The 12,923-nt window shown below is 43.1% G+C and overlaps 2 protein-coding genes across 2 annotated transcripts in view; both read left to right on the plus strand.

The window, feature by feature from the left end:
- Positions 1-290, plus strand: part of RRH (retinal pigment epithelium-derived rhodopsin homolog) — a 10,249-nt gene extending 9,959 nt beyond the window's left edge. The window contains exon 7 of the mRNA XM_018569832.1: positions 185-290. Coding sequence (XP_018425334.1) covers positions 185-290 — 106 coding nt within the window. The remainder of the gene's footprint in view (positions 1-184) is intronic.
- Positions 291-422: 132 nt separating this feature from the next.
- Positions 423-12,923, plus strand: part of LRIT3 (leucine rich repeat, Ig-like and transmembrane domains 3) — a 41,466-nt gene continuing 28,965 nt past the window's right edge. The window contains exon 1 of the mRNA XM_018569843.1: positions 423-433. Within this exon, the coding sequence (XP_018425345.1) occupies positions 423-433 (11 nt within the window). The remainder of the gene's footprint in view (positions 434-12,923) is intronic.

Genomic DNA, 12,923 nt, shown 5'->3' on the forward strand with positions numbered 1-12,923 from the left:
CCCCTCTCTCTCCCTCCCTCTCTCCCTCCCTCCCTCACTCCCTCTCTCGCTCCCTCTCTCTCTCTCCTCTCTCTCCCTCTCTCTCTCTCCTTTATACCTATACCAGTCAGTATTCTTTGTTTGCTCTTGTGTATACAGTATAAAATGGATTATACATCAATTATCTCTTTACATTTTACTACAGGTTCAGGAGAGCAGTACTTTCCATGGTGAGATGCAAGTCACGTGGAGAAGTAAATCTTGATAACCAGTTTGCAATGAGTGTCTCCCAAAATCCTTTGACAACATAGCACATAATCAATATGAAAGGTTCTGTTTATATGGAGACAATATTAATATTCAGCACAGGATGCTGCTAGCTTGTTTTCTATGTGAATTATCTTCACAATGATGTGTAACCAACAACAGATAAAAGATGAATCATGGAGTCAAGGTACCAACTGTCTCACCGCTACAATCTTAATACCCCTCTTTTGTACTCGCATCCAAAAAATCTGTCTCAAAGTTCCTAATAAAGTTGAAAAGCATTCTAGCTTGATCTTTGTTTCTGTAAAACGTGCCCAGTAATTCCATTGTTATTTCTAGTACTTGCCCTTTGCTGAGATGTCCTCTTCACGGGAACTTACAACTGCTAAAGCTCCTTTCATACAGACACTGTTCTTTCCGATCAGCAGGGGATCCATGCACAGGTCCCCTGCTAATTAAAGCAGTACAGAACAGGTCTGTTCAGTTTTTCCTCCATCTTACGATGCAAGAAAAAGCTCAGCTGTATGGACCCATGTTAGCTCTATGGGGAGTCGGATGTAAGCTGATGTCTGTTTACATCAGAATACCTCTGATCTGTCATGATCAGGTCCATCATAGCAGAACTCTGTTCCGTTGTTTTTTCCATACCTAGATGGAGTCTGGGGTAATCGGATGTAAATGGACGAAGAACCATTTGCATCTAGCTGCTCATACATTGAGCCTCCGATCAGATCCGCATGAAAAACTGACAGGTGGATCTGATTGAACCGCCTGTGTGAAAATGGCCTTAGCCATTTGTAAATTAAATGTAAAGGAATTGGATTGCGATGGGAATGGCTAGACCCTCTATTTGTCCTGATGATCATTGTCACGAAGACAGAAAATAAGGGGAAATCCTACATGTTAGAGTTGTCATGAGGGTAAGAGGTGAGAGGAAATCTTCCATTGAGGACATGCTGTATATTCTGGAATTCTTCCCACTTTGGGAAGCGTTCTCCTCACTTCCTGTTATGTATCCAGCAGGGCCGTAGATAATTTTTTTTCCTGGGGGGGGTTCAGCTTCCTTAAATTATAAGATTTTATGTAGCAGACACACAAAGGTTTGAAAAAAATATACCCTGCTATCTGATTGCCTGCTCTGTCTCCATCCTTCTGACGCTGGTAGAACACCCTGCCCCCTGCAGAGCCCGCACTGAGGCATGTACAGATCATCCAGGGCCAGGCAGGAACAGGCACATCTGAAGGGATGCTGGGGATGCCCTGTTTGATAAAACATCGGTGTTCGTAAAATACAGTTCTCCTCCAGCCGTCACCGATGTTTTATTAGACAAGACATCCCCGCATCCCTTTAGAAGACCCTGCCTGTCTGTGGATATCCTTCAGACGGGCGCTCGGGAGCACATTCACCCCTTCTGCCCCCTCTCACAACACCACTGCCAGGACCCTCTGGGGGGGGGGTTTGAACCCCCCTATCCCCCCCTTATCTACGCCCCTGGTATCCAGGTCAGGAAGTAAAGAGAAATATCACCAGCTGGACCGAGGCAGCAAAAAATAACCTGATGGGTTTCAACACACACACACACACACTTTTTTCAAGGCTAAAATAAAACAGTTTGGCTATACATAGATTTTAAAGCTAAGCTCCAAGGGGTATACTAAAGAAAAACACCAATAGATGCAGTTCTTTATTTTTAAAAAATCAATACATGTATTTTAATTAGTATAAATATTGGGGGAAGGAGGGTCATTGGTAGGAGCCAATAAGCTGTCCTGCATTCACAAGGAACATGACCTCACTTCACCACCAGTCACAGGCTGGGGGCAGGGAGCAGGGAGGTGACCAAGCTGCACTGCTTAACTGCAGCAGAAAAATGTCAGGTCATCAGCTTGCCTATACAGTGTGCTAGAGCTGAGTAAATCAGGACTGGATGGACAGAATTACTAATCCTTTAACTGGTAAGACAGTTCCTAAATATGTATTTCAACTGTGTCTTTAGATGTTTTCCTGAAGTTCAGCTTAGAATAAGGATGATTTGACCCCTTGGCAACTGCACAAACTGTTAACATGGCCACATAACACTACAATAGATTATTTTGGCTGCTTGCATTTTTATCCGTTATTGAATAGCTTTAATAGCAAACACAATATGGTTACATAGTATAGAAAAATTCCAAGAAGTAACATACCACAAACTTAAAAGATAAGGGTAAAGTATGATGCCTGTCCAAAAGAAGTCAAACACTTCAATATTTCAATGGACCATCTTTAGCTTTGATTACAGCATGCATCATTTCCATAAGCTTATGCAATGTCACAACATTTTATTTCCGTCCAGAGTTGCATTCATTTTTTACCAAGATCTTGTAGTGATGATGGGAGAGTTGGACCACTGTGTAAAGTCTTCTCCAGCACATCCCAAAGATTCTCAATGCAGTTAAGGTCTGTATGCTGTGGTGACCAATCCATATGTGAAAATGATGTATCATGCCCCCTGAACTACTCTTTCACAATATAAGTGTGCCGCCCCAATAGGGGCATAGAATATGAGATGCATAGCCTCAGTTAATATTAGCATTGTTATATAGGTTAGAATTTATATAGTGTGATTTGCCTAACTATTTTCTCATAGCTAAATTCATGTGTTATCCTATGCTGCCATCTAGTGACCTTTTGTTGTAATGTACATGTTTTTCTGTAATTATTCCTCATGTGACGATGTATTTTCCCCTAGTGTACGCCCCTTCCTTCTTCCTGTGTCATGGCCACAGTGAACAGCCACATGTAACAAGGACACATATGTAATCTGCACAGTACGTAGGAAAGGCATCATCTTTTGACCGCACAATACTATAACTGTTCAACTGCTGTTCCTATCATCTGCTGTAACCTGATGTTAAAGAATAAACACCTCTTTTGAATGAATCGGTATTGACGAGTTCAGCTATCTGACGAGGATTGTCCGCAGTGAGTATATCTGCTTATACAGGCCAGGCATAGAGGTCTCAGCAAGGGATATATTTCGCTATCACAACGATCGGAATCAGAATAATAAGCCCAATGAATCCTGGCATTGACATCTTGGAATATGTCCGTGCCAATAGGGAAGAAAAAAACCAATTGATTGAAAAACCTGGTCGATGAGTATATTCAGGTAGGCAGCTGACCTTGTTTTCTGGGACATAACATTGCTGAATCTAGACCTGACAAACTGTAGCAACCCCAGATCATAACACTTATCCAATGGAAGGCTCCTATTTACTTGGCTAAATTCAGGTGATTACTTTTTCTTTTGGCCAGGTAGTATATAAGTCACACTTAACTTCATGACATCTTTTGCTAGTATGCTGAAGCAAAATCTCAGTTGACCTCACCATTCACCCACTGCCCACATGCTCCGGGTGTCTGCGCTCTGCTTTGGGTGGTCAGTAAATCCCCATAGGCTTTTTGTACAGCAAGGCACATAGACCGGAAGCATGTGGGCTGTGGCTGAACAGTGATGGCAGCTGATATCTAGCTGTAGAATTATGCTTACTTAAAGTGTTGTTCCCATTCACAATGTAAAACTTAAAAAATAAATTAAAAAATTGCTGCTTACATTTTTAAGTGCCTCAAACTTGCTTAAGTATCCTACCTAGCCTCCGCATACGTTAAAAAAGGGGTTGTGCATGGTTATGTGTACTCCAATTAACCCTGTCTGTACTGTACTGTGCTGTACTGGCAGATTTCATTATCCGCTGGAAACTAGATTTGAACACTGTCTGTCCAAACGAAGGGTTAAAGTCATTGTGTGTTAATGAGACGCAGTTCCATCTGACCTCAGTCTTGCCCTCTAGTTTCACTTTCAGGCCTCGTTCATACCAGATGCAGTGCGTTCCGGCCCGATTCTAGCCAGAACGCACTGCCTCGCATTGGCACCGTAGCCACGCCCTGGCTACGGTGCCAATGCCCCCTGCACGGGATCGCATGGCACATTATGCCTGCAGTCTGGTCCGCTCTGGTGCGATCAAAATAGTAACAGTATCGGGCCGAAACACACTGCATCTGATGTGAATGAGGCCTAAAACTGCCCAGATTATCTAGGAATCTGCACAAAGGCCAAATAGATATCTAAAATGTAAGAAATATAATTGTAATATTTATTTTTTTACTATGCTGTGTGTGTAGGAACACAGAGCAAACATATAGATTGCTCGCCACCAGTTGCCCCACCTAGTACAGAGATCAGTAACAACGCGGAGTCGAGATGCCAGCGGTGTGATGCACAGTACAAAGGTCAGCAGTACAGAGGTCAGTAATGTAACTGAGAGTGCAGAGGTCAGCAGTGTTAAGCTGGCCATACACCTTACAACCATCGCACGACTTTCGTTGTGCAATGGTTGTAAGGTCATTAAAATTTTGTACGACCTGCCCATCTTGGACAGGCAGATCGTACTTGTGATCATTGCAAGCCCTCCCCGCTAAGGGGAGGGCTTGCCGATGATTGCAATGCTGATGCCATGTCGGTATGGCATGTAAGGGTGCTTGCTGTCACTGACACAGCTCAGCAGCGGCGTTTCCCCTCACAGCCGCTGCGGAGCTGTCAGTGACAGCCAGCAGCTACGGCAGAAGAGGCCAGGATTCGCAGTGAAGGGGGAGGCGGGCCCGCCTAAGAGCAACCCCACCTCCTCTTACATCACTGGCCGGCGACCTAAGAGCAGGTGGGGCCAGTGATGTAAGAGGAGGTGAGGCCCGGGACGGAAGAGGAGGCGAGGCCCGGGACGGAAGAGGAGGCAAGGCCCAGGATGGAAGAGGAGGCAGGGCCCGGCGACCATGGAGGAGAAGAGCACTGACAGGTAAGAGGTGTGTAGCCCATCTGAGACCCTGCAGAGCCCACTATAGAGCGTCTATGGTGGGCTCTGCAGGGTCACTCTCAGGTGGGCTGTTTGGTATATCAGGTGGGCTCTGCAATTGGCATAACTAATCACGGGGCCCCATAAAAAATTTTGCTATGGGACCCTGTGATTTCTAGTTACGCCCCTGACGCTGGGGGTACTCTTGTATTACTCATCATGGACAGTACACACCCTATTACATTAGAAGTGTTTCAGTGCTCATCTAAACACTACTGCAGGAGAACATTAAGCTTGATAAGTAAGAGACACCTCAGGGGCAATTATCAGCTCCTTCTTATGGGAATATGTGGCACAAACTATTCCTGGCATGCTGTAGGTGAAGGATAGGAATGAATTATTGCAGCTACACAAACACTGAAGGATACAGCATGTGCATTGAGCAAACCTGGAGAATTGGCACTTATATGCTATCCCATGGAACATGGTGGCTGCCTGTGAAATGGATCAATCACAATCATGTTGCTCACATATTCCAGGAGGGTGAAGGACCCTATAAATCACCAGCGTTCCGTGTATCAGTATATTATTACAGGAGACATTCAGATAGATTCATTGGAGCCATTATTGACAAATATGGAACAGAGATGTGCCCATTAATCTGCAAAGGATTTGCTTTGATATTGAAACCTGACTGTCAAATGAATAGTAAATGACAAAGCTACACTTCCAGTGTAATCAACTAACTATACCACTACAACTGGGATATAACTTTGAGTGATGGGCCCCAAAACAAAACCATTAGGGGCTCCTTGCCACTTTCATCTCCATCTCAAAGACAACCACCTAATGATGGAGAATCCTATTTTCTCAGTTTCGCAGAAGTTCCCAAACTATATACAGTATACATCCAGAGGCGTAACTATCGCCATAGCGACCCAGGCGGCCGCTATGGGGCCCGGGCACAGGGGGGCCCGGCCAGGTCATCCCTCTGATACCATGTGGGCCGCTATGGCATGTAAGGGTGCTGGCTGTCACTGACACAGCTCAGCAGCGGCCGTGGCGCGTTTCCCCTCAGAGCCGCTGCGAAGCTGTGTCAGTGACAGCCAGCAGCTGCGGCAGAAGAGGCTGGTGTTCGCAGTGAAGGAGGAGGCGGTGCCCACCTACAAGCAACCCCGCCTCCTCTTACATCACTGGCAAGCGACCTAAGAGCAGGCGGGGCCCGTCGATAGAAGAGGAGGCAGGGCCCGGGGACGGAAGAGGATGCTGGGCCCCAGACCACGGAGGTGGACATCACAAGAGATAAGAGGTCTGCAACCCATCTGAGACCCTGCAGAGCCCGCCATGGAGAGTCTATGGCGGGCTCTGCTGGTTCACTCTCAGGTGGGCTGTTTGGTATATCAGGTGGGCTCTGCAAGTGGCATAACTAGCAATCACGGGGCCCCATACTAAATTTTGCTATGGGGCCCTGTGATTTCTAGTTATGACCCTGTATACATCCATTGTACTAGGTATGTTCAGATACCAAGTACCGTACTCGGTACCAGTAGAAGTACAAGTACAGATACTTTTCCAGCTCCAAGACTAGATTAGAGAAAAACTCAAAAGTTAGGAGGCAGCTGTCATTTGTAAGGAGCACACGTAGCTCCTGGGATTTGTACATCTCGGTTTTAATGTATGATTTTGTTTTTATAAATATATATAAGGGATGCACAGATACCAGTTTTCCAAGTACAAGTACTGATACTTGCCCAAGTACTCACAGATACAAGTACTGAAACATCTTTATTTATTGCCATGTGACAGTTTTTCTAAAACAATACAGACTAATGATTTCAGAACAATCAAGTGGAGCCAGGTCCCCGCTGCAACCCTGGTAGTTCTTGTGAAAATGCCAAGTATCTGCACTGGAATCTGAACTGGTATCTGAACATCCCTACAATGTACCCAGTTGTACTTGCCTAAAGTCGGCTATACATATGTCTAATTTTTTCATCCAACCTGCGGGCTGAATGGAAAAAATAAAACATGTATGAGCGTGGATGGAGGAATCCCCCTGCTGTTGTCATTGCATTCTGACAGTGTCCAACAGCTGATTGGCTGCAAGCTCCATTTAGCTGAGAATTTACCAACCTGCTCCTTCGATCAGCTGATGGAGGGATGCCAGTCGGAAAGGTGCCGAAAGCGGCTCCCACTGTACGAATTTGTACCATGTATACCCTACATAAAGCTTTTGCTAACAGCATGCTTGCATACAACAGTCACCTGTACAATAGTGCACATCACACATAGAGAGGACATGACAGTGAGATGTCTCAGTTGTAGAGTTTAGCTGGCTAGATACTTTCTCATGGCTAGAAATGATGCCTCTGGTTTAAGTACACTCATTTTATGCCATGTAATTTCTAGATGCTATTACAAAGCATGCCAAAGTAATCCAGAAGCATTCCATTGTCCCCTCCACATTAACCCAATAGACATGTCACAAGAGAAAATTAAATCATTTCTGAATTATTGAAAATGCAAGTCATGTTCATCCTCTGTCAACACATCTTTCTGGGTTACTGACCCACAGCAAGTATGCAGCAAGTGAACTCATTACTCCTAATTCCCATAGCTTGTTCATAGTAAGTGACTCATTAAAGTAATGGAATGTAAGAGGAAATCTCTGCAAAGCGAAGGGAAATCCTCTCTTTGAAAGTTGTCACCGGAACAGATATACCCATGCAGAAGATTTCCCTCTATTTCTGTTCTGGTGACAACTCTTTTTGTATGATACCTCAAATTTTGTATGATACCTCACTTTTTAGTCCTGATGACAGTTGTGAGCAATCTGCCTGACAGCAACACAAATGGTGATGGGAGACCTGACAAGGGTTCTAACTCCTCTCCATTCTGTCCATCACTAAAAAAAAAAAATGTTTTGGCTTTAGATACAATATAAAGAGGGACTTTATCATAATCTTTAAAAATGACAACAAAGACTCCTTTGGAAATGTTTAGTTATGGTTGGTAATCTACAAACAGACACTTCTAGATAATTCTTTGCATACCTTACTTTTCTTTTCCTCTCCGATCTTCTCACAGTGACCTTTTTTTTTACTAAGGGCAGATGAATCCATCTCCCTTTACTTCCTAACAACTCTGGCACATGTGACTAGGACATGTGACCATGCACATCATCTCAGGAGAGAAAAATGCCTTTCCCAGAGATCTCAAGATTTTGCAGCTTACAGATTAGATTCCCCAGTAATGCTCTGTTATGTAACCTTCCCAGGATGTATGTCTCAGGCATGGGCTGCAGCACTTATGCCTAAGAGGACCAGGAAGTAGAAAAAACATATTTGTGAATTAGAAAATATGTTTTTTTAACTATTGAATGTAAGATGGTTTCATATCAGCATGCATAGCAGGTCCACTTTAAGCTTTGAAGCCATAGGAGCAGCATGAGAACCAGGTAGCTAGCAACTTCATATATAAGATGTCAATGACAGCCTGCATAATGATCTCGTAGCACATTTACTGTAAAGAGAACCTGTCACAGTAGCTGCTACCAGCCGAGACGTTTCAGTGCTTTCGGCTGCCACGGCAAGAGGTGCAGTTTTGAGCAGAGCAGGCCTTTGTTGCATCACATGCTGTGATGTATCTACTCTGAACGTAGCACGGTCTGTGGGAGTTAGATAATGGCAACTTCCAGCAAAGGATTTGAGCCTCATCCTGTTCCAGCAGGCTCCCTTTAATGGTATCTTCATGTGCTCTTACAAACTTAATAGTATTTAAACTGAAAATCTATGAGGTTTACAATAAATGTTTAAATGGAATGATCACATTTGGTGATGATCCTTTCAAGTGATACCGTTACTCTCCTGTATCTCCCAGGGTCTAACAGGACTGTGTGCCGCTGTTATAGAGTTCACCTGCGCCTGCTGGTAAATGGAGGTACTTCCGACACTATACAAATACATTGATTTTATGGGAGCACCATTGCATCTGAAAGGTCAAACTACAGTTCATCAACCACAGTCAACAAAAACTGTATGAGGGTGACACTGTTTTGGGGTACAATAGGCAGCCTACTCCAAAGACATGCTGGGAGGTTCAGTGTCTCCAGTCTTAAGCCAGCCCTGTATGTGCATATATGCATATGATAATAATCATAGATTGTAAGCTCCTCGAGGACAGGGACTGATTGTGCATTATCAAGCACTGTGTAAATTATTGGCACTAAATAAATACCTGTACAGTCAACCCCCGAAATTCGCGGGGGTTATGTTCCTCGAGCAACCGTGAATTGTGAAAAACCACAAATTGTGAATGTGGTCAAAAAAATGCCTACAAATGCCTATTTTTATAGTTTAAACCCTAAGGGCTCATTCACACTGGAAGTGGCCGACACGTAGAGTTCTGTGCTGCCCGCAGGGCCGTATCGAGCAGCTCCCGGGAAGGACAGGTGCTGCGTGTGATTAGTACGCAGCCCCCGTCCTTCTCTATGGGACTATGCAGCCGTATGCCCCCCTACGCTCACCCACCCTGTACGCCCGTGCGGGTGTCCGTACTCGTACGCTGACAGGATGGATCCTGTCTGCGTCCGAGCCAGGAAACACGCACCCGTACGGACCTGCACTTGAGGTGAGCGTAGGGGGGCATACAGCCGTGTAGTCCCATAGAGAAGGACTGGGGCTGTGTACTCATCACACGCAGCACCTGTCCTTCCCAGGAGCTGCCCGATGCGGCCCTGCGCGCAGCACGGAGCTGTACGTGCTGGCCGATTCCAGTGTGAATGAGGCCTTAATCTGCATCGTCTCCTGTAGCAAACTGCTGGTACAATATTCTTATTTCTTACGGTCATTACCCTTTTTGGCACTATCACAGAAACCTACTGATACGGTACTCCTGATCTTCGTTCTTCTTTATGTAGCGTACGGTGCTTTTGTTGATACTATAATGGTGCGCTACTGCGGCATAACTTTTTAGTTCCCGAAGCAAATCCAGTAGTTCAACCTGCTCCTGGAGTGTCTTAATCTTCTTCTGGTGCTTAGGTTTATTGCCTTAGAAGGTGCAGGGCGTTTGGGTGGCATCTTAGGGCTTTAAGAAGAAGAAAACAAAAAATACAAGAACACTCAGCGAAACACTCGAGATAGCTACACGCAGTTGATATTTGTGGTTTCCACAAACAATTATTAGTTAGGTTCTAATGGAAAAATCCGCGAACGACTGAGGTCGCGAACTATGAACCGTGACTTCGCAGGGGTCGACTGTAATGAATAAATAAACTGAAAATTCTATTTAACAAAGCATTTGGATGGGCCATAGGAAAGTGGGAGGTTTTACGAGAATATATGACATCCAAACAGCATTTGTGCACCATGTAATACTGTGTGTGCTAAAAGTTATATTGCATTAGTATTAATGCGTAACCATATCTTTTCCCCACATTCTTCAGAAGTAAGGCAGCACTAGACTGAAGCAACCAATTCTGTAACTAGACTGTACTTTTTAAACCGAAGAGAAACTAGTATTCTGTGAACACTGTATTTTATATTAAAGTGACACTAAACTCAGGATTTAAATCTTAAAAATACATTCAAGCACCTTAACTATTATTAAAAATGTATCTTATTTGTGTATCACTCAGCTGTAGATCCTCAAATCATCTCTGTGCTGATGTTGTCCTTGGTTCTAGAGGGTGACTACTTTTGTTCCCCTTGGTCCCTGTGTGTGTTATAAAGTAGCCACCACTCCAAAAGGTCACTCCAGTGATGGACTACAACCTCAGGTTTAGTTTACTAATTTGTATGGAGATTGTAGTCCATCACAGGAGTGAGCTTGGAGCGGTGGCTACCTTACAACACACAGGGACCATGGAGAACAAAAGTAGCCACCCTCCAGAAGGAAGGAGAGCATCAACACCAATTCTACAGGATCTACAGCCGAGTGGTACACAAACAAAGGTCATTTGTTTTGTTGCAGGCTAGCTGGCAAGTGTGCTGGGGAGTTTTTTGTGTGTTTTGTAATGATTTGAGGATCTACAGCAGAGTGATACACAAAAAAGATACAATATTGTTAATAGGGTACATTTTTAAGATTTAACTCCTGAGTCTAGTGTCACTTTAATGATGTACATTCCCATATAATGAACAGTATTTTAGAACGGATACAAGAAGACAGTTCCATTGGTATGTGGGTAACAGTTGTGTCATATGATTAGCTTCCCATTGGTATGCAGTGTATAGCTTGTAGATGTAAAATCACAAGTTGTAGTGGTATGCAGCTGCATAACTTCTAGAAATGAATCTCCAAAACACACCAGTATGAAGCTGCATAACTTCCACAAATGACATTAGAAAGGACCCTTATATAAGTGTTTCTAACTGTTCATTCAGGAACTCTCTGATCAAGGCAGGAGTAAATAGCATGTTCATAGTCTTTATTACTAAGGAAGCACTGCAGACAATATTGGTAATGGGTATCTACGGTCAAAAGATACAAATACATTTTTTTTTCCATATTCAATTTCCATAAGTTCTATCCCAATCCTAATAACCATAGTGATTTAGAAGTTTGTAAACCCTTTTATTGAAGATGCCCATAAGCTGTACTTCCTCAATGCACCGACACACTTTCACTCATACCTGTAAATATGCACTTCCTTGTGCCACCTCTCTCAGAGAGCCTGCCTTTTAATCTACAACTCAACGTCTGAACACTGTAACATTATCCTTGCTTGCTGGAAGCAATGCATTATGGCATATGTAGTCTTGAGAAATTGAGGTTGGATCACATCAAGCAACAGGGAAAGAGGTAAACCAGGAAGTTGTTGAAAGTGAGGGCCAAATGGAAGACAGCACTCACTACACTTTCAAGTAAGCTCTGATTGCATTATCCAAAACAACTATAGTACGTATTCCTTTTACAATGCTGACGTTATAACAGGATTTGCTTTGACTTTGGAACTCTTTTAAGAAGGCATGGCAATTCTGACAAACTAAATGAATATGGAAGAAAGACTATGGTAAAACTGATCACTGAAAGAGGAGCACATTTACTAAATATAAACAACTTCTCAGCTTATTTATCCATATTTGAGACTGGAGGGCATATTTATGAAGCAGGAAATGTGACATTTACCAAATAGTCACTGCAGGTGAATCCATCAGCATTTTAAAACATATTCACCAGGAAGATTCGCCTGCACAGAATGTTTTGGTGAATGGCACATTCACTGCTTTATAAATTAATCCCTGGATTTTTAAAACTGATAACTACATCTCTTGTTTTAAATGTTATGTCACAGTCACACATATAAAGCAAACATGGGTGAAAAAGCAGCATTATCTAACGCAAAGGGAAATGAGCAGGGACTATAGGGTGCCAGCACATGCAATATATCTACTATTTTATATCCTAGCTCTCCAGAGCCCCAGCAGTGTGGCTATAATGTGGCTATTACGCCATATACTGCACATTTAAAGAAAACCTGTGTAACAGGCGTTAGTAGAGTATCATTGCATCAACAATACAGTGATTCTCTGTACAGACCCAGAAAGAACCAAAGTCCATAGTTTTAACACAAAATCAGCACTTGAAGGCTTCTTTCAATACTTTTTAAGAAAAAGCATGCCCTCCAGGGACACAAGCACTCAGAAAAAAGTAAAAGCTGCCTGTGATGGCGGGGCGGCGGGGTTAGTGCCAATTTTTTTTACTTTTCTTTATTTTAATTTTTTCTTTAATTATTTCTTCTTATTTTTTAAATTTTTATATATTGAATTATTTTTTTATCAATTAAATATTTTTTTTAATCTTATTATTGTTTATTTTTTATAATTATTTTCTTATTTTTTTAATCA

This window comes from Nanorana parkeri, unplaced genomic scaffold (assembly GCF_000935625.1).
Source record: "Nanorana parkeri isolate BGI_ZX_2015 unplaced genomic scaffold, ASM93562v1 scaffold36, whole genome shotgun sequence".
Taxonomy (NCBI): domain Eukaryota; kingdom Metazoa; phylum Chordata; class Amphibia; order Anura; family Dicroglossidae; genus Nanorana; species Nanorana parkeri.